Here is a 27,660-nt window from a genome sequence, read left to right on the forward strand (position 1 = left end):
CAGAGTCCTGTGGAAAAGTCAATATGTGATCGTTTAATTAAAAACTAGATCATACCATAATGGATATGCACAAGGGGATTGCCTAACTTTTGAGTTGACTTTGCAACCTTAATAATGTTCTTTTAACATAGCTTTGTGCATGTAATTCAAATATACTATACTCTTTTGCCTTGCCCCTCAGGCCAAAGTATATGGCAACCCCTTTCAATATTGTTCTTTTACCTTGACATACTGTACTGTTTCAATTCCCTCATTTCTGCCAGGCCCTACATATAGCGTTACAACTGGTTTAAGCCTCGCTCAGAAGAAACATTTTCCACATATACTGTGTGTGAGCAAGCCAAGAAGCACTTCTACGGTATTGGGAAAGCTTTGCACTACAGGAAAGCAAAAAAAGTACCTGTGGATTTGTCCATTTTTATGCAGGTAGTCCAGCCCCTCCAGCACCTCCTTTAGGATTGTGGCTATACTAGGTTCATCCAGGACTCCATTCTTGTGTTCCCCTTTTGCCACTATGTGTTTAATAACATCCAAAACAGAGCCTAGAGAGAAGACAAAAGTTAAACTTGTTCTTTAGCTTAAACTGGAAGGAATTATTCCATGTGATTAAATGCCATCTACACAGTCATCTTGTGAGTAAATCAAGGAAGCCTGGAAAATAAGTGGAGGAGTTAGGGTTAAAGTCAGTAGCATCCATTTTATTTCCAAACAAAAATACAGATAAAAGGGTACCTTCTCCATTCCAAACGGGATGCACTGAAAGGACTTTTGCATAGAATATTAGGGTTGGAAGGAACCTCAGGAGGTCATCTAGTCCAACCTCCTGCTCAAAGCAGGACCAATCCCCAGACAGATTTTTGCCCCAGATCCCTAAATGGCCCCCTCAAGGACTGAACTCACAACCCTGGGTTTAGCAGGCCAATGCTCAAACCACTGAGCTATCCCTCCCTCCATACTTGCACTTTCTTCATAGTTTTACTGAAAGTGTTTAAGCCCCCCATTTTTATCTGGTCAGTGGTGGGGAAGGTCTTACAGATCCTCAATAGTACAAACATCCAAAAATATACACCTTTAGCTTGACTGAAAAGTTTGTCAAGAAGTCCAATAACAGGTAAATGCCTTACAGCTTAAAGGGCACCTAGTTTGTCAGCTAGTTGTAAGAGTTAAAGTTCATTCTGACTAACTTGTGATTAAAATCACAAAAGAATAGTTTGTAAGTTGATACAGATACTGGAGCACAGATGTTGAGGCGGCAGCTGTTTTGGCATTGATTCAACTTAAGAGCAGGGAGAGGAAATGAAGAATTGGGGAGGGAGTTGCCACTGTGCACAAACTAAAATTTGGTAGAATTTTATTTTCCAGTTTCTAAAGACACATTTGGTTCACAGTTGCTAACATTGGTACTATTCCTAACACTTAATGGTGAGCATTTCTTTAACAGATGGAGAGAACATATGAATTTAAAATTTTGGTAACAAAATCACTTCCTCACTATGTACAGAATTGGAATAGAGTTTAAATCCTTCCTGAGATGCATCAATACAGCTCCTCTTCCTGAAGGGGTGTGAATTACATCATCCTGGATGACAAACCATGCTTTACAGACCAAATCAGCACTTTGAATTGCACCCGGGAATAAATCGGGAATCAGTTCGGAGACTGTCTCTTCTCTTACAACATTGTGACCTGCTGATGTGTTTGTGCCAACATTCTCTATATTTTCATCTGGGGACTGGAAGGCCATATATTTGGTATTTACTACTCCCTTTAGCCAGAGAGCCTGACCTTCAAGGCCCGGTGTATAGCCTGTCTCTATTCTCATGAGCTAAACTGTGTTTAGCAGCTCAGTTTGGCGGTTGAGTATCTCCAATCCGGTTTTGTGTTGTTTAACCCTTGTATATGCAACTGTAGGGAGCTTTAGTGATACAGGTATCAAACAAGACAATGTCAGCAATGGTGATGGGTTTTGGAAAGAATTAGCTTAGGACCACAGGTTTTCTATTTTAAGTCCTTGAGCAGTATACTTAAATAAGGAACATTTCGGTACCAGTTTAGCTAGTTATAAGAGTTAGAGTTCATTCTGACTAACTTGTGATTAAAATTACAAAAGAAAACAGAACATGTTTCGACTTGTTAAAGAACAGTGAAAAGCCCAGAAGGGTTTAAAATTGGCATGTATTAAAAACATTAAGACTTAGTCATATGAATTTCGATTAATAATGAATTTCAAGAATGTGCCAGTTAACATTTCTAAGCAGATAGAAAGCAGAACCTTATGGGAAACACATAGGTAAAGATTTAAAAAAAAAAAAAAAAAAAAAAAAAAAAACACACACTTGTGCTGTTATAGACCCCTATGCAATTCTATTTTTTTTTTTTTTTTAATATAATTTAGGGGGAGGGTTTTGGGTTTTTGGGGAAATTTTGCATTATTTTGTTTTATCCATTTTATCCACAAGGGGAGGGGAGGTTGGAGGCCTTGGGGGCGGAGGGAAGGGTTGTAGAGCAAATACTCCCTGCATTCACCCTGCAGTGATGGCTGCTGTCCCACGGAGCTGGGCTTAGCTCTCCACTCCAGACATTGCAGCCTGGTGCACAGGGTCACCGTGCTGTCCAGGTTTGGCACCCCCCCCCCCCATCATGATGGAGGTGCATACAAGCCAAATTTGAGTGTATAATCAGCTGAATGTGAGCTCCCAGTGCGACACTGAGGCCAAAGGGTTAAAGCAATCCTTGGATGCATAAACAAGAGAATCTTGGGTAGGAGCAGAGATTATTTTACTTCTGTGATCATTACTGAACTACTGTGTCCAGTTCTGGTGCCCACAATTCAAGAAGCATGTCGATAAATAGGAGAGGGTTCAGAGAAGAGCCACAAGAATGATTAAAGGATTAGAAAACATGTCTTACAGAATTATTTTGGGGAAATTCTATGGCATGTTACACAGGAGGTCAGACTAGATGATTACAATGGTCCCTTGTGATGGTGGAATTTTTGACTATGAAAGGAACAAATACAACAGAAGACTGAAAACAAGAGTTTTCAGGATTTGCATCTGCACCAACTGCCTATATGTTCTAGAGATCTGGTCTCTTAACTATGTTCAGTTTCCCCCCACCTTCCTAGGACTGTAAAATACTTTTGATACTGATTATAAAATGCGTCTAAAGGTACGTCTGTTCTTAGCCAAAAGTCCCCTCTTACTGTAACAAGAGTGACTTTTCTTTAGTAGAAACGAGTCACATTCAGTCATTCACTGACACACAGTAAATGTTGCTCTCCCTGTAGAAAATGCAGGCATGTGTTATAACTCATGTTCTCACTTCATCCTCCTTCCACAGGGGCAGAAGATCATACAGAGTATATGCACACAGATTTGGACCTTTAAAAAGGTTTAGGTAAGTTAGAGTTTTTGTTTAACACAGAAAAACAGTAATTTTGTTTATAGAATAGCTACAGCCAACACAGACCCATATAGTGTATAATTGGTACAAGGCCAGCTTGTCATTTTAAGTCTGCTAATGTATTTTTAGACTCCACTTTCAGGTGGGGATGTTTAGAACAATGGAGGAATTTGGAAGTGTTCTATAGAAACAACAAACAAAGGAGAAAGACAAAGAGCTCTCTCAACCAATATTTAATGTCGCAGACAGCAGATAAGTGACTAAAATGCCTAGGGCTTAATTTCAGCTGATTTCAACCCCCTTGGAGTTTTTATAGCATGTTTGGGGATGGGGGGTTTGGGACCCTGGGAAATTTAAGAATTTAAGCTCTGAAAATGTCACCTTTCTACTGAACCAAATGTTGTCTGAGTCATCCCCACCTTGTCTCTCTCATCCCCACTTAGTTTACTAAAAGAAAAACATGCTTTTACTACTGTCACCACAGCAGTGTAAGAGCTATATTTATTCTGCCTCATGCACCAACAAAATTGCTAGTTAAGCTCTGATTCCAGACTCCTGATTGCAACTACATATGACAACATTGGGTGATACAAAGAACTAAAATGAGCTGCATTCCCATACAAGATTCAGCCTGAAGTTAAAAATCTTATTTCTGACATATTAGCTAAGCCAGTTTGATATGGAGTGACTAAGAAATAAAAGGATCATACGAAAGAAATGGATAAATAACCAGACTAAAGCCATTCCTGAGCAACTAGAGCCAACTACAGTCTTCTTATTAGTCCAAGACCACTATTGCTTTAGGATTTAGACAGACTTCTCACTGATGAATACTTATAAGCTTCTTGTACATTCAGAGGCCTTTCTACCTTTACCTTAAAAATCCTCCGCCACCAATGGAGTACTATCTTCCTATCTGGGCTACATACTTCTAAAGTCTGTGAAAGAAAATGGGCACATTCAATTATTTCATCAAAGTCAGTCCTATGCAAGATGGAGAACATGCTTTATTGGTCACAATATTTTTTTATATAGCACTATACCTTGACATAGCTTCTTGGCACAACAGCATGCTCCAATCCCAAGGGCCTTACAATCTAGAGTAGCAGTTCTCAAACTGTGGGTTGGGACCCCAAAGTGGGTCGCAACCCCATTTTAATGGGGTCACCAGGGCTGGCTTAGATTTGCTGGGGCCCAGGGTCGAAGCCTGAGCCATACTGCCCGGGGCCAAAGCCAAAGTCAGAGGGCTTCAGTCCTGGGTGGCGAGGCTCAGGTTACAGGCCCCAGCCTGGGGCTGAAGACCCTGGGCTTCAACTTTGGTCCCGCCCAGGGCAATGGGGGTTGGCCAGACTCAGGCTTCGGTCCCTCCTCCTGGGGTCATTTAGTAATTTTTGTTGTCAGAAGGGGGTCACGGTGCAATGAAGTTTGAGAACCCCTGATCTAGAGGCATAGATGCGAACAGCACAATACACAAAGTCCCTTGTGATCACAGCTCTAAAGGTTCATAAAAGTGGTGAGTTGTAAGAAGCTCTTTGAAGGAGACAGAAGAAGCTTGGCAAATGTTGAATGAAAGGCTATTCCAAGTGATCAGGGCACCATGTAAAGCAGCACAAAGTCAGGAGTGGGCACCCAGCAATTGGAGTTTAAATTTAATTCACTAAAATGTTAAGCATGGGTAGAGAGGAAGCTCTGATGAAGAGTCTTTGACTCTGACTATAGGATTCCAATACAAAGAGAGGAGACATGCTGTTAAAACAGAGTTTTACTTGGAACTGTAATATGAAAAAATGCAACAACAAATGAGAGTGTTTCAGTGCATCAAATGCCTGCAAAGTAGTATACAAAAAGTTGGTGCAAGATACTATGCACTGCAATAAGATGTTCAGAATTACTGTTTATTCCCCTTGAATTCAAAACCTTCACTATCATTTAGCACCAATCACAACCCATCAACAACTATATTATCTATATTTAGTAAAGTACAATCCCATGGTGCAGATTATACTGTAATTAAAAGTTAAGTGGTTTTCTGTTCAAACTTGCACGTTCCCTAATTAGCTTTGAAAGATACAAATGCACCAGAGTTTGCAATACTTTCTAATGATAGCAGACATCTCCAAGAGAACCTTTGTGGTACATAGATTTTTCCCACAGCAGATAATACAGCCTACAGCCATTACAGGTCAAGTCCAGCACAAGAAAAGCAAATGATTTATTGGTGTCCCAACATCCGAGGTTAGCTCTGGGACTGTTCAACTTAGACAAGAGACAAATAAGGGAGGGGGGGAGGGGCAAAAGGAGGATATGATAAAAGTCTATAAAATCATGAATGGTGTGGAGAAAGTGAATATGGAAGTGTTATTTACCCCTTCCCAGAACAAGAACCAAGGTTCACCTGAAGAAGTTAATAGGCAGCAGGTTTAAAACAAACAAAAGGAAGCAGTTCTTCACAGAATGCAGAGTCAACCTCTGAATCTCATTGTCAAGAGATGTTGTGAAGGCCAAAAGTACAACTGGGTTCAGAAAAGAATTAGATAAGTTCATGGAGAATAGGTCCATCAAGGTCTCTTAGCCAAGATGGTCTGGGACGCAAACTCGTGTTCTGGGTGTCCGTAAACCTCCAACCTCCTCTCAGGGAACAGATGGGCAGGATCCCCTGGGAGAATAACATGAAGGGCAAAGGGGTCCAGGAGAGCTGGCTGTATTTTAAAGAATCCTTATTGCGGTTGCAGGAACAAACCATCCCGATGTGTAGAAAGAATAGTAAATATGGCAGGCGACCAGCTTGGCTAAACAGTGAAATCCTTGCTGATCTTAAACCCAAAAAAGAAGCTTACAAGAAGTGGAAGATTGGACAAATGACCAGGGAGGAGTATAAAAATATTGCTCAGGCATGCAAGAGTGAAATCAGGAAGGCCAAATCACACTTGGAGTTGCAGCTAGCAAGAGATGTTAAGAGTAACAAGAAGGGTTTCTTCAGGTATGTTAGCAACAAGAAGAAAGTCAAGGAAAGTGTGGGCCCCTTACTGAATGAGGGAGGCAACCTAGTGACCGAGGATGTGGAAAAAGCTAATGTACTCAATGATTTTTTTGCCTCTGTCTTCACAAACAAGGTCAGCTCCCAGACTGCTGCACTGGGCAGCACAATATGGGGAGAAGGTGACCAGCCCTCCGTGGAGAAAGAAGTGGTTCGGGACTATTTAGAAAAACTGGACGTGCACAAGTCCATGGGGCCGGATGCGCTGCATCCGAGGGTGCTAAAGGAGTTGGCGGATGAGATTGCAGAGCCATTAGCCATTATTTTTGAAAACTCATGGCGATCGGGGGAGGTCCCGGACGACTGAAAAAAGGCTAATGTAGTGCCCATCTTTAAAAAAGGGAAGAAGGAGGATCCGGGGAACTACAGGCCAGTCAGCCTCACCTCAGTCCCTGGAAAAATCATGGAGCAGGTCCTCAAGGAATCAATTATGAAACACTTAGAGGAGAGGAAAGTGATCAGGAACAGTCAGCATGGATTCACCAAGGGGAAGTCGTGCCTGACTAACCTAATTGCCTTCTATGATGAGATAACTGGCTCTGTGGATGAGGGGAAAGCAGTGGATGTGTTATTCCTTGACTTTAGCAAAGCTTTTGATACGGTCTCCCACAGTATTCTTGCTGCCAAGTTAAAGAAGAATGGACTGTAAGGTGGATAGAAAGCTGGCTAGATCGTCAGGCTCAACGGGTAGTGATCAATGGCTCCATGTCTAGTTGGCAGCCAGTTTCAAGCGGAGTGCCCCAAGGGTCGGTCCTGGGGCCGGTTTTGTTTAATATCTTTATTAATGATCTGGAGGATGGTGTGGACTGCACTCTCAGCAAGTTTGCCGATGACACTAAACTAGGAGGCGTGGTAGATACACTAGAGGGTAGGGATCGGATACAGAGGGACCTAGACAAATTAGAGGATTGGGCCAAAAGAAACCTGATGAGGTTCAACAAAACAAGTGCAGAGTCCTGCACTTAGGACGGAAGAATCCCATGCTCAGCTACAGACTAGGGACCGAATGGCTAGGTAGCAGTTCTGCAGAAAAGGATCTAGGGGTCACAGTGGACGAGAAGCTGGATATGAGTCAACAGTGTGCTCTTGTTGCCAAGAAGGCTAACGGCATTTTGGGCTGTATAAGTAGGGGCATTGCCAGCAGATCGAGGGACGTGATCGTTCCCCTTTATTCGACATTGGTGAGGCCTCATCTGGAGTACTGTGTCCAGTTTTGGGCCCCACACTACAAGAAGGATGTGGAAAAACTGGAAAGAGTCCAGCGGAGGGCAACAAAAATGATTAGGGGTCTGGAGCACATGACTTATGAGGAGAGGCTGAGGGAACTGGGATTGTTTAGTCTCCAGAAGAGAAGAATGAGGGGGGATTTGATAGCAGCCTTCAACTACCTGAAGGGGGGTTCCAAAAAGGATGGAACTCGGCTATTCTCAATGGTGGCAGATGACAGAACAAGGAGCAATGGTCTCAAGTTGCAGTGGGGGAGGTCTAGGTTGGATATTAGGAAACACTATTTCACTAGGAGGGTGGTGAAGCACTGGAATGCGTTACCTAGGGAGGTGGTGGAGTCTCCTTCCTTGGAGGTTTTTAAGGCCCGGCTTGACAAAGCCCTGGCTGGGATGATTTAGTTGGAAATTGGTCCTGCTTTGAGCAGGGGGTTGGACTAGATGATCTCCTGAGGTCCCTTCCAACCCTGATATTCTACGATTCTATGAACTGCAAGAAGCAGTGACTGGACAACAGTGGATAATTTCCCTGTTCTGGTCATTCCCTCTGAAGCATCTGGCACTGGCCACTATCAGAAGACAGGGTACTGGCTAGATGGACCATTGGTCTGACCCAGTATGGCCATTCTTATGTTCTCTGCAACTGACAAACTGGCCTGATCTCTCTCCAGATGTGAGACCAGAGACAAGAACCTGCAGCTCCCCTCCCCACTGTGCTACCAGGACAGAAGAGGGAGGTGGATCATGGCTCCATTTCTCCCTTTTTCATAATGTGAGTGCAGTGGAGGAGAACCTACAAATTAGGTCAGCCCTGTCTGAATAGAACACCGAATAGCTGTCACACTTTTCATAATCATCACCAAGTATTTATACCTTACCCATCACTACAGTATCTTAAGAGACCGAAGGCACAACAGGTTTATTAGCAAACCAATATCTGAAACACGGGAAGTGCCATGTGTAATGACTCTCCCACCATGAGTCATCTCAGCTTGGATTGAACCTGGGGCCATAAACACTAAAGCATGGGCCTCTACTAAATCATGTAAAGGAGTAACACCACTAGCTACTAGAAATACTGTGCTCTTATCTTGTGGCCAAACACAAGAGGTAAGCATGTAACACACTGAACCAATTACACATGCATCTTTGGTTCCTTATTCTTTGGACAAACACTCATGGAAGACTAGAGCTCTAGTGAAGATTACATACAAGAGTTGCGTATAAAGCAACTTGTCTCAATCTGCCTAGGTACTGCATATATGTCATGAACCGCTCTTCCCTCAAGCAGCCTGCTGATGCTGCAGCAATTACATGATGGATAAACACCCACAGGACACCTTTTTAGATCAAAAGGCAGAACATCGTACTGACAAGTCCTGAGAACATGGGGAATCAGAGAGCCTGGCAAAACATGAAAGCAGGCACCATGGAAGCCTTTATGGGTCAGACAACTCTGAAACTTCATCGCAACAGTAGTGAGCTATAGTTGTGGCTGAGGCAACATGTTTCATTCCAGGTCCCAATTTTCTAGCACTTAAAGTGTTACTTTTTGGGCTCCAATCTCAAGCTTCTCCTCAGCCCAAAACTGATTGTTTTAGAAAAAACTTAGGGGGAAAAAATTTGGCTCTTTGGAATACTTTGCATTTATATAGCAGTTTTCATCTGTACATCACAAAACCCTTTACAACTATCTATTTTACAGGTGGGGGAAGCTTAGGCAGAGGAAGGAAAGGCATTTGTCCAAGGTCACAGAGGATTTCTGGCACATCTGGGAATAGATACCAGTTTTCCTCTGTTTCAGTCTAGTGCTCTATGCATTGGATCACATAGAATCCCCTAGATACTTTATGTAATGTATCAAAAAGGTGGCTTTACCATCAAGGCAATTATTCTAGAGCTTTCTGTATTCCACTTATAAGACTTAAATCTTCCGTCTTGCCACATTCTCGGGCCAAAAAATCTTAAAACGTGGATGCCTAAAGTTAGGCCCCAAAATCCATATTTAGGCACCTAATAAAAACAGAACGGATTTTCAGAGAAAGTAAGCACCACAGTTCCTGCTGAAGTCAATGAGATCAGCAACCTTTGAAAGTCATGCCGTTAATTTAGATGTCTAACTTTAGGCACCAAACTTAAAAACAGTTTGCCTTAGGTCTTCAGTAAGAACCAGTGCCTAGCATGTACGAATTTGCACATAAACATTCTTCCACAAGGCATTGCTTTCTATTAATTCTTGCATAGATCAGTTCAATACTTATTACACATTAAGACAGTGCACACCAGTTGAGATCAATCGTCCCCATCTCCTGGCTAATCTAGCCTCCTCATTGTTCCCTCCAAACACCATGTACCAAATAGTTAAACTTGGTGTAGCGCACACCCTTCAAGTACACAACTACGTAAAGTCTAAAACACTGCACCAGGCCCTAGCAGGTCTGTCAGCATTCTATAGGTGCTCTCTTGGATGCTCATCCACTGACAGTGAAAAAGTCTGACTTGCTCTACAAATCTCACTTCACCATCTTCCTTCCCAAGTGCAAGGCATATTTCTCTGACCTCACCAACATATCCATGAAGCACACATTTAAGAAATCCACATGCAATGTTCCTCCTCAGAAGAGGAAGGAAGAAAAAAAAAAAGAGAACTACATGTGATAGTTATTAGTCACACTGCTTAATGTATCAGTGGAAGATGCTCAGATACTGTGATTATGGTATTAAAAACCTGAACAAAACAAAGCATGTTTAAAAAAAGATTAAAGATACATATGAAGCATTATGGCTGAAATTTTACATACTCCCAAAAGGCAAGAAATGTATAGTTCCCACAGCAATAAAATCAGCCACACACTGCACTCCACAACCTAAACTACAGTAACTGAACCTCTCAGAGTATTAAAAATACACAGGACACAAGTTAGGTTCTTGAAAAGAAAATTCACTCTGAATTTCCCAAAGTACGTGTAAAAAATCTTCAGCCATGACATCACACTGAAGTCAACATTGCACAGCCAATAACTGCTTTCTGTTGGTTAGTATGAGGTTTGGCATACATGATCTATGATCTAGACACGCTGCTGTTAAATTATGGATGTTACATACATTATTTTTATAGGATCAGAAAGTCTTGAATACAAGTTACCAAATATTGTCCCCTTTCAACTTCAGGGCCCAAGCTTTCCATGGGGTTTAGTGCAGGAGTCTGGCAGCACAGAGCGCTTTGCAGGATTGGGCCCAACAGACGTCAACTTTAGCAGTAGTGAACAATTTAAAGAGCATCATTATCAGCTCTAAGAATTACATCTACTTGGACCGATCAGCCTCTGGCTACCTGAGAGAAATAAACCTCAGAAATATAGATAGATAGATGCTTGGCCTTACAGAGCTGAGATAGAATCTAATAAAACAGGGAGATCAACACACTAGACACACACCAAACAATGTCCAGATAAGAGAAAAGGAACAAGTGACACAGAGAACAGAAGAAAACATTTGAATAAGTTCCAAGTTCATGGATCTGTCAATTTCTTCATGTCATTGGGTAAACCATGTCACCACAGACAAGATGTCATGGCCAATTTCAAGGAAGAGATTTCTTTCATTTGCCCTTTCTCTCCAGACTGTGGCCCATCTGCAGAGAGGTGTAGGTACACAGAAAACAAGATTAGGACTAGCAGAAGGGGAAAGGGTGTAAGTGATGAAAATGACAACAGATGGTACAGTGCATTCTATTAGGGCTTTTTGTAATTTCCCTCTTCTCTTTTTAACTTGATCTTTTATATTTAACATATTAAAATTGGACCTACCAAAATGCAAACATGCCTCACGCTGAGCAAACATATGGATCTTATCAGATACCCTCATTTTTTCCCTACCCCATACCCAAATGTCAACTGCTGTAACTCATTTGTTACTTAACTGGGCTCATTTGTTGCATCACACCATATTTAATTCTAAATCCTTGGTGACAGAGACTGTTTTCTGTGAAGTATTTTCCAGGACACTATTCATGATTACAGAGTAATTCAAATTAAACAAAGATTTCTTAAGAATGTTTGTTTGTCCATTGATCTTAATTAAATTGCTGGTCATTAGGAAGCCTTGGAAGTTGTTAGATCAGCGATTCTTCAAAATAGATTAAATTCCTGAAATGTGACAGAAGCTCAGAGTGCATGACCAGCTCGCAGAGTTTCAACACCTCAAAGACTTGCACAATTTAAAAATACATTGGAGGCTTCTCATGCTAAAGGGTGGAATGGTAAGAATTGCTCTCTACAGTAGAGCGGTCACAGACAGCTGTTTGATGAACAAGTGTTTTGTGTCACGGTTCAAATGACAGTTCTTAACTGAAAGCACATTAAAGGAGCTAGCAGATTTGCAAATCAGAGAAGATCTGAGAACAAGGATAATGGTTCCTCACCTTAACAAATGAGCAAGCTACACAATTTACAGAGCAGAACTGCCAGCAGTTAACTTAGAAAAGGCACAATTAAAAAAGTCATGACATGGATATGTTAGAAGGGCCAAATGCAAATCTGCCCCACTTTAGAAATATCGGACACTGCTGATTGCTTTGGAGCAATGTTGGTGCATAAAGACCAGCATATCAAGTCTGAATGATTAAAGCAGGTACCTAAGAAAAAGTGGCTTATTACAGGCACAGAACACCTGCACCTTCCACTGAACTAAATGGCAACAGCAGATACTCAGCAACAATGAGTGCAGTGCCACTTGTTTAAGTGACTACATTTCAAAACTGGGTGCCTAAAGTGTTGGCCTAATTGCCCAGAAGAGATTAAACCGTACCAGTGTAGTCAGTTGCCTGTGTATTATCAGAAGAGAATGCTAACACTTAAATAGGTTTTAGACTGTTTCCCTTTAGGACTATTTCTACAGCAGTTACATTACTGCTCCTTTCAGATTTCAGCAGTACTGGTGCCCCAAGACTAAGAGATTTGTCTGCATTGACGTAAATCAGAAAAGAAATCCCAGCCCTTGCATTCATACTTTGTCTTTTGTGTGGGCCAAAGTAATGAGGAGCCTGAATTAGGCTAAAGTTAAGTCAATTTCAACCTGAAAAACAGGTCAGTGGAGATTGATGCTGTTGAAAAAGAAAGCAACAAGAGTGTGTGCTATGTAGAGTCAGTCATCTACTGTTCCAACTAAAAAGCCCATGCTAGGTGCTGTGGAGAAAAGGGAAGAAACTCCCCTGGGAAAGCAATTCTGGAAACTGAGCCTTGCTTGTTAATATGAATACAGAAACAATATTTCAGACCTCCCACCCAGGAAGCTTTACATTAATCAATTTTCAAAAACAAGCATAAAATAGCTTCAGTTACTACGATTTGTATAGATTAATAGTCACGTTTTCCTATTTTTGTGTGTTTACATGAATTTTTCACATAGCAAAGAGGAAGGGGGAGGACAGAAAAATGACTATACTAGGGGAACAGTGACTATATGAAGTGCTGTCAAATGCACAAAATAAAACTGAAATAATTTTCTCCTCCAATCTTTCAGTTACAGTAGTGTTAGTTGCTACTTGTAACACTAGTAGCAAACGAATGTTCAAACAGAAGCACTCTTAAATTTGATTGTATTCCTTTAACTTTGAGAAAATAAAAAGGGAATATTTGCAGTTATTTCAGCATCTTTAGCTACAGATTTTGGGGATAGGAGGGGGGAGAAGAGAAGGGATGGTACAACGTGGAAGGGCGCATTTAAAGCCAACCACGTCCCATACTTTTTCCATATGGTCTAGGGTATATGAACATAGTACCACTCACCTCCACTAAGTAACTTCATCACTAGCCAGAGCTCATCTTTCACCACAAATGATGTGTAGTAAGATACAATGTTAGGGTGATGGCACTGACTCATGGCTTGAATTTCTTTCTGCAGAGAAAAAAAAAAAAAGAGTTATTTTTTAAACGCCTGGTAAATAATTACCATCTACTACTACTATTTCCATCAAGACAGGGTGTTCATGAGGCGAAAATAACTCTTGGAACCAACAGTGAAGATCCAGAAATGTAATAGTCCTGTTTGATCTGCTCAGATCAAACTTTGAAATTTTTCTGAATACAGGACTAAGCTATCAAGTCCTGGCTAGTAAAGAACAGGGTGGAGGACTTCCAGTTACAAGGGTCAAGGGCAACACCCTGGCGAGAACCCAAGCCCCTATTACCAAGCTCAGCTGAAATGAAAGGGGAGGTGACTTCTGGGACTTCTACCAGGTTGTTCCCCCTAGAACTTGCATAGTGGCTCAATCTGTCTATCAACCTCTGGTTAATAGGTGCTTCTTCCTTATACCTACTATAACTTTCAATGGGGGTACTGTTGCACTTTGAAACATCAGTAGAGAATATGGTAAAGCACTTAAAAAAAAATGTATGAGAAGGAGGAAGCCTTCAGAGGATATTATTTCCAGAAGTCACGGCTGGGCTGCATAGTAAAAAAAAAAAAAATAGAAAGTTTGTCACATGCTTGTGTGAATGTCGAGGAAGAAAAAAGTCACATGCACAACACATGCAGTCAAAAAACTGTCAGCTATTTGATTTGTAACATGGGGGATTAACAAATGTTCTGTTCCTCACACGAGATAGTAAGGCCATGAATAATTAATGGATAAACAGCCCTCCGGGGGTGGGAGGGATAGCTCAGTGGTTTGAGCACTGGCCTGCTAAACCCAGGGTTGTAAATTCAATCCTTGAGGGGGCCATTTAGGGATCTGGGGCAAAAATCTGTCTGGGGATTGGTCCTGCTTTGAGCAGGGGGGTTGACTAGATGACCTCCTGAGATCCCTTCCAACCCTGACATTCTATGACTATGAATGCAACTGACCTATGCAATATTAGAGGTGAGAAAAAAGTATTAAGAAAAGCAGAGCTTCTTCCCCCAACCTCAATAACCCTCATCTTCTATTCTAATCTCTCATTGGCAACATAAGGGCTTCTCTTGTGCCCACAGAGGATATAATATCCTTGGAGGCTTGGCGCACACAATTGTTTTAACTGATCATTGTAAATCACAATGGGCATTGTGATTAAAAATGCTTCCTCTCATAACTGAAACCAGACATATGCACAATAGCTCTGTTAGAGCAATAGAAATGCAGCACAATTGCTGAAGAGCTGTATTTAACAGCCAGGAACCTTATTTTATAAGCATATTGGATGGGGGATAGGGAGAAATGTGAAAGACTAACCAAAATCCATGTGTATTTATTGCATCCTCAGTTTACAGTAATTTTCCGATGTCCTCTAGAAATAAATAAGGTTTAAAGAGTGATTTTAAGTGAAGTGACTTGGGAGTACATTGTTAGACAAGGACAGCAGAAATGAAAGCTGCTACCACCAATGCCCATGCCCTGTGACCCTTGTCACAGAGCAGAGCTGTCATGAGTTAGGCCCTACTTAACTTGCAATATTGCAGACTCCACAATAGTAGGCTTCCACCGCAATTTTGACAGTGGGAGCCTCCGCTCTCAGCCCCAGGCGGCCAACAGTGGAAAATCACGGAAGAGTAACAATGGACTTTATTACCGCAAATAATAAAGTCCCTTATGACTTTTCCACAATTTTCCATGGCTTGTCCGCAACTCAGCCGCAATTTTTTTGACCATCATCCCGCAATTCAAGTAAGGCCTTAGTCATGATACACTTGCAAAATACACTTGCTGTTTGTCATGTTCCTTTTCACTCCTCCCTTCACTTTGGGGAATCCTATGCAGCCACCTGATATCAAGTATCAGGAAGCAGAAACTAGGAGAGCTGCAGAAATGAGTTTCGCACCGTCCTTCTCCTGCAAGCAGGCTCCCATTTCCCTATATTCAGTCTTTGTGGCAATTTTTACTTCAGGTAGAACCTCAAGCTGCATCTTGCCACGGGTTTCTCAAACTTCAGATAAATGTACTTGGTCCTATCTTTACCTGAACACACTGACCTAGTTGAAGCTGTCTTGAACCAAGACTTATTTCTGATTCATAATTTGGGAACAGTATTTAGAGTGTTGCCTGTTTAGATATTGAGGATGAAATACTGACAAAAACAGGTTTGAAGACATGCAAGAGTCTTGAAAAAGGCACATTTTCCTTGAATTGGGTATTAAAATATCCACATTGTCAGACTCCAAAAGCTTGTATCCAGAGATCAGCTCTAACTGCTCTGATGTCTTGCCATTAAGTGCCATGATGAATACCTTAACCACATCTCTCTACAGTAAATTGAGCACTTGGAAGCTTTTGAAACGCCAATAAAACTACTACAAACTATAATTTAGAATCATAATAGATATTGAATAGACACTTTATGTAAAAAAAGTCAAACGTGTCAATGGAAGACCGGGAATAGCATTTTGTTTATTTTGAAAGTGGGTCTACTCACCCACTGATGTCGGACTCAGATTTGAGTTAACTGGCGTGGAGATGTGGGAAGCTGGTAGGCCAAACATCTGACCCACCAGCTGAATGTGATTGCAGGCATATGTATGTATGTTAAATGTACTTTCCTCTGGAAGAATTTTGCTCCTTAAAACACTGAGCGCAGGATCCTGGTAAATTTAGTTTTCCTTTCTACACATTAACTCAATAGACACAGTATGGGGGAAAGCACTGTGCTTACACACAGATACCTATGATTTCAGAGAAAACCAGGATGCTGTTTACTTACTGAAGAGTCAAAACCAATGCAAAACAAATCTATTCCAATGAGGCAAACCTTATTTGGGCGGCCCAGTCCTGCCATCAGAAGATCCGCGATAAGCAAAAGTATGTTCAGATGCGGCCAACGACACTGCCCTGAGTATTGAGGGGAGAGTTCTCCTCCTTTAGTTGAAATCAAGGCATGTGTTAACCTTTAGAAAACCTCCTTGGTTTTGCTCCATAAAGCATTTATACATAATAACTGCCTCAGAAGTCACAAGAAGCCATAGCCCTTCAACTTTTCTATTTATTAATTTTAACATTTAAGTTGAGGCTATGAATTGATAACATGAATGCACTCTTTTTAAAGAAATCTTAAATCAATTTTCCCTGTATCCTAATCAAACTGGATAAGAGCACGATATGAAAAAATGGAGGGCAGATATGGAAGCCAGGAACTGTTTTAATCAGAGTTATCAAAATTAGCCTGTGGAACTAATTACCACAAGATATCATTAAAGCAAAGAGCTTGGAAGGATTTAAAAAGGATTAGACATTTATATGGAAAACAAGAACATCCAGAGCTACATTAGTAAGGATGAAACAAAGTTTGGAAAGGATATAAGTCTTCATGCTTCAGGGGTTAAGTCAATATGAAGGGATGGGAAGAAACTGCTCCTACAGGCAAGTCATTGCACATACGTCCACTTTGGCACGTTTTGCACCTTCCTCTGAAGATGCTAGTACTGGCCACTTTCAAAGACTGGATACTAGACTAGGTGGACCACTGGGCTGATCCGGTGTGGCAATTCACATGTTCCTATATGTTACTCTGCTATTAACTCACTGCACAGTCTTGAGAAAAATCACTCAACATCTGCTTCCATTCTCCTCAGCTGCAAACTCAGGACCACACTTGTGTTGTCAGGATTGATATTTGTAAAGTCCGTTGAAGATATAACGCAGTAAATGCAAGAATACTAAGAGCGTTTTCCAGCTGGCCAATCTCAACCTCTATGCCCACTGCCACCTCCTATGTCAACTAGATTGTCGCATCCTTCCTTTTGATTCCCAATATTGTTCACCATGGTGACAGAAATTGATGTAGATTTACATGCACACTCTGAATCAGCTTAAATTAGACAAGTTATTGCCTTGTAAATAATTATTATGGGCATTTTCTTTATTAATATACCATTTTGTCTGGATCAACAGATCAGGGGCAAGTGGACTACAGTTTTCTTTTAGAGGCCAGGCTTCCACATTCCCTCAGGAATCCATGTCCAAACTGAACTGTAACATGATCTGACATCAATCAGTAAAGTAATTAAGACTGCTCAGCTTCAGCTCTGATATTCATATACTGAGGAATGATATGGCAGAGCATTGCAGTAGCCTTAAGGTTTCCATTTTCTGTTAGGTGAGGTCCCGTCACATGAGAGATTTAAATCAATCACATACCAACTGTGGTTATTTGGTATGTCAAGTTATACATTTACATTTCAGAATCTGAAATGCTTTGAGGGTTTTGTAACTTCCCCCCAATCACCCAATTTAAGAGATATTTCCAGTTTCTATAAACTATCAGAAAATAAGAGTCCCAGTAAGGAAATGGATAGTGATGAGACATCTGTGCTGATCCTACTGGATCAGTCTGCTGCTTTGATTCTAGCCATCATCTGGTATTGTTAACCCACATGTGGGACATAGGAATTGGCCTACCAGACCAGATGTTTATCTAGTCCAGTATCCTGCCTGACAGTAGCCAATGCCAGATCCTTAAAAAGACGGCATAAGAAACCCAATAATGGGCAATTGTAGTATGAGGAATCCTTGTGGCACCTTAGAGACTAATAAATTGATTTGGGCATAAGCTTTCATGGGCTTGAACCCACTTCATCAGATGCATGAAGTGAAAAATACAGGAGCAGGTATAAATACATGAAAGGATGGGGGTTGCTTTACCAAGTGTGAGGTCAGTCTAACAAGATAAATCAATTAACAGCACGATACCAAGGGAGGAAAAATAACTTCTGAAGTGGTAAGAGAGTGGCCCGTTACAGACAGTTGACAAGAAGGTGTGAGTAACAGTAGGGAGAAATTAGTACTGGGGAAATTAAGTTTAGGTTTTGAAATGACCCAACCACTCCCAGTCTTTATTCAGGCCTAATCTGATGGTATCCAGTTTGCAAATTAATTCCAGTTCTGCAGCTTCACGTTGGAGTCTGTTTTTAAAGTTTTTGTTGTTGTTGAAGAATTGCTACTTTTAGGTCTGTTATTGAGTGACCAGAGAGATTGAAGTGTTCTCCTACTGGTTTTTGAATGTTATGATTCCTGATGTCAGATTTGTGTCCATTTATTCTTTTGCGTAGAGACTGTCCAGTTTGGCCAATGTACATGGCAGAGGGGCATTGCTGGCACATGATGGCATATGAACAGTGTGCCCGTATGGGGAAATTTTCTGACTAAGCTGGGGGAGTTAGCAATTGGTTATACCTTAAGGGATTATAAATTCTCATGCCTTAAACTTGGATATTCTGATCCATGCATCTGATTTTTAATCTTTCACAGCTCTTGATCTCAGTATTTTGTGGCAGCAAATGCCACAAAATATCTTTACACTCCACAAAATTAACTTATCAGGTTTAAACCTCTTGAAAATCACTGCAATTGACTGTCCGATTGCTTTAGTATTACAAGAGGCGGCAAACAGGCAACCCACTTTACATTTTTCTTAGTTATTGATTATTTATAATCAATGTCATGCCCAGTCTACTCCATCACCTTGCTGAACTAGACAGACCCAGCCATTTCAGTCTCTTCACATGGAAACCATTCCATGTCTCTGATCATTTGTCATCTGTTTCTAAACCTATTCCATTTCTGTGATCTGCAACCTAGAAATCCATGGAATCACTCTCTGAAAGTCATGACAGGCAGCTGCTTCCACTCGGTAGGAACCCTATTTGGAGTTCCACAAGCTTAATGATTTCCCCTCTGTTGTTCAACTTTTAGGCTAACTATTAGAGGACATTAAGCAGACAATCCATTTCACTCAGCTACCCCAACATCGGGGGGGTGGGGGGTGCAAGAACCAAACAACTGGATGAAAGTTAACTGGCTTACATTTAACTTAAGGAAGATGGAGATAATGCTGGTGAGTATAGGGGAATAATTAAGGCGTTCTAGATTGTTAGCTCTTCCGAACAAGAATGTGCCTTTTTACTGTTTGTATAAGGTCCGAGACATGACACTAGTAGAAACAGTTAGAATCCATGACCATTCCCTCAGGATAGCCATCAATGTGATCGACAAGGAGATGCCTGCTCCAGAAGCCACTCAACTCAGCTCTGCACTTGGACACCAGGTTGCATCATTGGCCAGAAATGCCTACCCCACCTCAAAATGGCATCCATTCCTGGAGGGCAAAGGCCTTGTTACTGTGAATCTCTCTGCACCACACCGTGAGTGCTATGATCAACAGGGACAATGAAGCTGGAGGAGGCAAGGTGCAGCACAGGAGGTGGAGGAAAGACATTCACAGTGAACAATGTCCAGCTTGAAATCCTCTGCAGCAGGAAACAGTAACCTTTAATAAAACTGTCAAAAGCACCTAAGTCACTTCGCAGCCTAAGTCCCATTCACCTTCAGTGATACCTAGGGTACGTCTTCACTACCCGCCGTATCGGCGGGTAGCAATAGATTTATCCGGGATCGATATATCGCGTCTCGTTAAGACGCGATATATCGATCCCCGAACGCGCTCACCGTCGACTCCGGAACTCCACCAGAGCGAGCAGCGGTAGCACAGTCGACGGGGGAGCCGCGGCCATCGATCCCGCGCCGTCTGGACCCCAGGTAATTCGATCCAAGATACTTCGACTTAGCGTAGCTGAAGTTGCTATCTTGGATCGATTTCCCCCCCCCCCGTAGACCAGCCCCTAGACTCCTAAGTCACTTTTGAAAATAAGACATGGCTCAGACTTAGGTGTTTTTGAAAACTGTACCCAATTTTTCCTTCCAAGTACAATGGTGGACAACACACTGCCTGACCTTTCCCCTACACACATTCCTTCCACAAGTACTGTGGCAAAAGGTGATTTGAAAAACCATGAAGAATTACTTTGAAATCCTCTGGCAAAATACGCTCTGTAAGTGCAAAGCACCCAACCCTGCTGGGGAAAGTGAGACACAGAGCTGGCAGTGGTTTCTCCACAACCCCGCAGGACAGCAGAACAGGAGGAAACAGGCCCCAGGCACCCTGGTTTCATTCCCTGCTTTCGCCACCGACATCTAGTAGTGGCTCTGCTCCTGTATATTTTCTTTGTGGCAGTTATCACTTTTTCTGCTGAATAGCCAAGGTGTCTGTGTGTTACTTGGTGCATATTTCCATACTAATCCCTAGCATGGTACGGCTGGTCTTCTAAAATTAACACAGCTACAATGTATGAAAATATATTCCATTGCCTTCATCTAGAAACACACATCTGTTAATTATAAAACACATGACTATTACAAACAGCTTCCAAAACACCACATGGTGAGGGTTACACCAGGACACCCACATGGCTCAAATGTATTTTGAGACATGAGGATCAAGGTCAAGTACCTTCAACCAGCCAAGTCATACCACTAGTCTTGCTTAGCCATCTCTCTCCTGAAAGGATCCACCAAGAGCAAGGATCTCTCCCAGCCTCCCTTTCACTCAACCCATTTTCAAAACCCTGTGTCAGACCCACCAGCTGCTACAGTCTAAATCAGTGGTTCTCAAACTTTTGTATTGGTGACCCTTTCACACAGCAAACCTCTGAGTGCAACCCCCCCACCTTATAAATGAAAAACACTTTTTAAAATATTTAGCACTATTATAAATGCTGGAGGCTGACAGCTTGCGACCCCCTACGTAATAACCTCGCAACCCCATGAAGGGTTATGACCTCCAGTTTGAGAATCCCTGGCCTAAATGAAGCTCCTCCCAGAGTTCATGACCTTCACTTGATTCAGCTGACAGTGTTAGAGAGCAACATAAGATTTCTCCCTACCCCCTCCCCCACAATCCCAGGACTCAGCATGTTAGTTCTGCAGAAGTCCCAGCCCCCTACTGGCCAGAAGTTTGAAACAAATCTCATTATTAATTGGGGAAACGTTTCACCACCCAAAATGAGGGTACAGCCCCTCAGATCCATGCAATTTTACCCCCTTACCAAACAGACTTGGGATAAATACTTCCCACTCACCCCAAAACAATAATCCCCCCAAAATGCCCATTGGTCTGAAGTGCTGTAGGGAATTAGAGTTGACTGAGCCCCATGTGTCATTTTCTGTCCCAGCTCATGATGAGTGGGCAGTGTTTTATTACACAAAAGCAAGGATTTTGCTGCCAGAGGAAAGAATGGAATGTTTGTTGTAAGCTGGCTATTATGCTTGGAGTCCCTGATCAGCACAACAGAGGGATAATGGATCTAGTAAAGCACACTAGTTTATGTTTACAATGGCGTGATATAGGGGTATACGATACACCAGCGACCATTTCTGGCATTTCTCTTTCAAAATATTTATTCTTGGATTCCATTTTGGCCTCGTCAAAACAAGGTTTTAAAAAACCCTATAAAGATAAGGATGAGTATTGCAGAACCAGACAGGTTTCAAAAAAGGGCTATTTTCACCCAACTAGAGACACTTTAAAGGGTCCCAGTTTTCAGAGGATATTGAGGACCACCTTCTGAACAAATCATGCGTCTCCAGTTGGGTGGCAAAAAACACTAATTAGTTCTGATCATTCAAGCCTCACTGTGTTAAACAGAAACAGACCATCCTCACAGATGCTATTTCATTGCCATGACTGAAGGACAGAGAACTCTGACCATATGTTATTCTGAAATTAACATTAAGAGATTTATTGTTCTCAGTTGGGAAATCAATATTTCTTTTGCTATCTCATGCTTCTTTTGTTCTCGGCCAAATTACTGACATAACCACACTGGAGCAGCAGACAACTTCAAGCACATGGCTGTTTTCATTGGCAGTATCCAAATTACTGTCCATCAGACTTCACTAGGCTTTAGAACTAAAGAAAGTACAGCTTCACACAATGCAGAGTCAACCCTTGGAACTCATTGCCAGGGGATATTATGAAAGTATAACAGGGTCCAACGGAGAATTACATAAGTTCATGGAGAACAGGTCCATCAATAGCTATTAGCCAAGATGGTCAGGGATGCAACCCCATGCTCTGGGTGTCCATAAGCCTTCAATTGCCAGAAGCTAGGACTGGATGAGAGGGGATGTATCACTCAAAATGTCCCTGTTCTGTTCATTCCCCCTGAAGCATGTAGCACGGGCCACTGTTGGAAGGCAGGATACTGGACAAGATGGACCATAGGTCTGACCCAGTATGGCTGTTCTTATGTTCTGATTTAACCTGTAAGAGTCTACTTTTCAGTTTACTGGTGCAGAAAGACACCCTTTGATTCATGTCTTTAACCCAAGTATCTGCCCAAGAGATTATTCCTGTATGTTTTATTTTTAAAATGATCATGGTTTAGAGTCATCCTAAAACATGACTTGACATTTCTTCTTCACAGCAGCCTGTAATCAAGCCTGCAGAAGGGGCCAGCACTGAATCATGTCACATAATTGGGACTTCATGAAAGAAGAAAGCAGCTATTCATTCTAGTCCTATTCATTATGAGATAAAATGGAGGTAATTTTGAAGAATGGGTCAGCTGGAGATTAAGGTATGTAATTAGGGGACATTTTTATCTAAAATTACAAGCCAACTCTCTACTGCAGAGCTTTCTGAATATAAGCCTTTTAGCTGAAATTGGCAATTACTCAAATACTGATCTCAGTTTTAGTTTGTGGTAAACCAGTTAGGAATATAGTGAGGACAGGGGACCACAAACTACACCGAAGGCATTAAAATTGTGGCAGGATAGGTTGTCAAGAGGAAAGATCACGATTATGGAAGGGAAGAGAGATCCGGATCCCCCTAGACTAGCTAGAGCCATAATGGTGTTTAGATACACTTGGTCAGAGACCGAGCTTAAAACTCCTACAGATATGTTAAAAATAACTTCACTTGTATAGCACCTTTCCCCCCCTCTACAAGTACAGATTTACAACACTTGAGAGTCTGGCAAGTATTGGAGCTCAGAACTTAAAGTGCTTTGCCCAAATTTGTACAGCGAGAGCTAGAAACAGAACCCAGGAGTCTTGGCTCCCAATCCTGTGTTCTAATCACCGGCCACCAAACCACATTGCCTGTTAGAGAGAAGCATCATCAAGAAGAGAACTTTTGGCTGATGGTTAAGTCTACTATTACTGGCTGTCAGGACACAAAGGGAGGGAAACCCTGATCAGGACCTAAGTTATAATCCCCCTTTTCCCCCCCACATAAAAAGGAGAGAATATTTATTATTAAAAAAAAGCTTATCTTGGCTGGCTTGTTTTAGTATTAGATTATGTAATACGAGGTGGGGGAGGAGGAATAGCTGTTACTGAAGGGAATGTGCATGGCTAGAAAGCGAGCCCACTACCATGAACACTACAGCAAAGAGGGAATAACCATGAATTATAACAGCAGCCTGGTGGAATCAGCAGTTCAAATATTAAAGGGTTTTTGGTTAGCCAGCATGTAATGGGAGTAATGTAATGCTACTACTACATCCGTCCTGAACAAAGCTGGTGGTGTTATTTACAGGGCTACTAGCTGCCACAAAAGCTGCTACTAGTTGAGAATGAGAGAATGTGAAGGACTGGGGGGAAGTGGAGGAATATTCACATATAAGTAATGAATCCCACAGTATCTCCTACAAGAGTAATTATGTCCCCCTCATTTGGTTCAGATTGTAGAGCCCTCAAAAAACACTGGCTGAGTCCTTACTCATGTGCATTTAGTCCCGTTCAAATCAGTGGGACTACCTGAGTAAATGCCTCCAGTGTGAATAAGGCCTCCATAATCTGACCCGCTGGGTCTTTGGTCACACATTGTGTCCGACACTTGGGATCTTATGGGTGCATCTTTGAACCATGCAACCACAAAGGGGGAGGGAGGGCTCATTCTCCTCATGATCATAACTTTCCAAGAAAGATTGTTTAAAGGCACCTCAGAGCTGAGCAGGAGACTATGCTAACTGGAGCAGAGTTTTCCCAAACAAAATGTATATAATTGTGTACCAGGAGTTCATCCATGCTGGTCTGACATTTCTCGAGATTGATCCGTTTAATTGCCACCTTCTCTCTTTTCGGGATACAATAGGCTGCTTGCACCACAGCTGTTGCTCCACTCCCTGGAGGGAAAGAGAAACAAATAGTTAACACCTGCTCTTGTAGGACTGTTGCAGGAAGGTAGAGAATTTGGAGAAACCAATATTACAAATCCTGGTGGCTGCTAAATTGCAAAGCCGGGTGAAGGCCTGAGGAATCCAATCCCTTTAAAAAGGGAAAGTTCGACCATACTAAGTTCTGCACAGCTCAGCAAGCCAAATAGAATGCATCTATTGAAGCACTAGGTTAGCAGAACAGAAACAATGCAGATCTTTATGAGAGATCATCAGAACTGGGCAAACAAAATATGAGCTAAATCTTACTCTTACTTACTCAGACAGCCCCACTGAAGTCAACAGGACTATTTGGGTGAATGAGAAGCACGGGATTTGACCAGATTGATTTGGGGGGGGGAGGGGGGGCAAGTAACATGACTAAAATAAGTCTTTAACCTGAAGCATCTATCCTAATTTTTCAAAAACAAACTGTGCTACCTGCTTTGCTACCAACACAGGTTATAACTAAAAAAAACATTGGAAAAAGTCTAAATAGCTTTTCACATTCCCCTCAGTTTGGACAATGAAGATGCATTAATTGGCTTCATTCGGATCCATTCTTCATGTGTTCAACTCCAGGTCTCTCATACTAGCACAATACCTCAGTGTCCAACTCATTTCCCTCTATCCTTAAAACCAGCATCGTCTTTCCCCTTTTCCAGCTTTCAGCCGTTTTCCCTCTCCACCAAGTCCCAAAAGAGATGGGGATCCTGGGCTGAGAAGGCAGGGATAGCTCTCAGTATCTTTCTCCCATTACTGTTGCTCTGTGCAGCGAAACAGCAGGAAGTCAGGAGGGAAGCAGCGAGAGCTGGCAGCTGCAGACTGCCCAGCGGTGGCAGAGAGCTGTCTCCCAGCAGAGGAAGGCTAAGAAGTTACGAACGGCCTGTAGTCATCTCAACTCTGCCCTTGGGACAAATCCATTGGTACAAAAGGACACTTGGCATCTCCAATTTAAAAGCAGCTTCCAAAAGGCCTCAGCTACACCTCCTTTCCCAAGCTAAGTCATTCTAGTGTTCGCAAGCTCTCTTCCATATTCTGAGGCCCCCCCAGATGCACACCCCCCTCTGATCGTTTTTTGTTGCCCATCTCTGGGTCACTGCTATTCCTACCATGTCTAAGAAAAGGCAACAATGCAGCATTTGAGGAGAAGATACAAACTCAAGCTAATGTCTCTGTTCTAAACACTATCTAGCAACACGGTCATTCACAAAGATAATGCACATAGCTCTCAAACCTTTAAGAAATTGAATTAGGCTGGCAGGTAGGAAGGAAGAGGCACTGATGTTAATTTTTCCTGTTTGCTTGGCTGCTTCATTGCAGACAGAAGAGCTAGAAGCTTCCATTTTTAATACCACAAAATCCACCCCATTACTCTGACACCGTTCAAGCACAGTTGGCTTTGTCTCCCTCCATTTTTATTTATTTGAATTAATGAGCTGTATAGAAAGAGAACAAGGGGAGAGCTTGACAGTGCAATTTTTAAACAAAGGCTGTTGAAGCTGTACACAAATGGCTAACGTCAATATTTTCCTTACAGCAAGTGTTATAAGCCAGAGGCAAATCTTTAAATAAAAGCATTGGTGGAGAACGAAGATTTAGGAGGACAGCTGTGATCAAAGTTTAACAAATAACACCTTGAAGACCCAACCCAATGGCTTCACTCTTCAGATTCTCTTCCAGTATCTAGCAGACTGGAAATGCGAGACGCCCCTTTTTCTTTATGTGGTGTGGTACGTGTACTCTGTACAATGGGTATACTTTGATAGCTGAGTGCTTACAGCAGGGCAGTCTATTTTTTTTCCAAGGTCCACATTTCTTGTGGAAGGTATAGTAAAGGTCCAGACTCCACAGAAAATAATAAAAAAAAACCCACCAATAAAAAGATTTCGGGGTTCGTTCAAAAGCGTCTGGCGGTCCGGATCTGACCCATAGTCTGCCTACTGACTACCACCGGTTACAGTCTAAAGGCGATGGAATGCAGAACACAAGAGTCCATGGTCATTACAGCTGGACTGTATCATGCAGCAGCTGGCTTGTGAGAAGTTTTGAGGAAGAGGGCCATTTATTTGCAGACATTCATTAATTCACAGACCGTTCCTAGCACAGAGGACACCATGAAAGCTGCCAGGAGAGGCTTGGGTGGAGCACAGGGAGAGGGGGAAGGGTAAGAAGAACTGCCATATTAGCATGAATCCCTATCATCCAGTGCGCTTCAAACATGAAGCTGAGGAACAGAATCAGGGGATGAACTTGGCGGAGGGGGCATGGAGAATCTGTGCAGACAGTCAGAAAAGAGGAGACCTGCTTAGAGATGCAGGAGAGGAAGACCATGACAGCTGTGGTTTTGGCTGGACTAGAGGGAGAAGGGATGTGAGGGTGGGGAGCTGTCAGGAGTCAGATACAGCTAATTCTCTCATCCTAATTACTGCGCGACAGGCTTGCAAGATGTAACCACTGTGTTAAAACTGGACACGATTACTATGCCTGCATAGTACTGTGCTCAGGTTATATTCATGCTGAATTCTTTTCTTCATTGAGAGGCTCATTGTGACTCCTTACACTTGAGGAGTCGGTCAGGTTTACTGGCTTTATTTTAAGTCTGCTTCTTTAGATTTTAAGACTGCTCTTCTTGAGAAGCAAACTGAAAATACAACAAACTCACTCAAGATGAAAGGAGCAGAATACACAGAAGTGACAACAAAGGCAAGGAAAGTGCCGTGTTGGCATTTCTTCGTACTCCCATTCTCCCTAGTGAAGCATCTTTTCAGCGGTAAACGACAAAGCACTTTTGTGCCTTCGCTGTTCCTTTAGCAAGTCCAAAGTTCTGGACAAGATTTTCTTGCTGGCTTCTTGCATATTAGAAATACAAGTGTCTTGACTTCAAGTCCTCCAGTAAAGAACAAAAATCACAGCTGAAGTTAGGGTATGTCTACACTGGCAGAGTTACAGCCTCGCTCAGAGAGCGCTGAAGGGAAACTGCTGTTGTGTGTTCACACTGTCAGCTGCCTGCGCGATAGCGTGTTCACA

General features: G+C 42.1%; 1 protein-coding gene across 2 annotated transcripts in view; it reads right to left on the reverse strand.

Annotated features, from left to right (window-relative positions):
• Positions 1-27,660, reverse strand: part of OXSR1 (oxidative stress responsive kinase 1) — a 118,216-nt gene that overhangs the window by 59,105 nt on the left and 31,451 nt on the right. For both annotated transcript variants that reach the window (XM_065397712.1, XM_065397713.1), the window contains 3 exons: positions 24,488-24,600; positions 13,455-13,563; positions 401-542 (listed from right to left, as the gene is read on the reverse strand). In XM_065397712.1, coding sequence (XP_065253784.1) covers positions 401-542; positions 13,455-13,563; positions 24,488-24,600 — 364 coding nt within the window. The remainder of the gene's footprint in view (positions 1-400; positions 543-13,454; positions 13,564-24,487; positions 24,601-27,660) is intronic.

Source organism: Emys orbicularis, chromosome 2 (genome assembly GCF_028017835.1).
Source record: "Emys orbicularis isolate rEmyOrb1 chromosome 2, rEmyOrb1.hap1, whole genome shotgun sequence".
Classification (NCBI taxonomy): Eukaryota; Metazoa; Chordata; order Testudines; family Emydidae; genus Emys; species Emys orbicularis.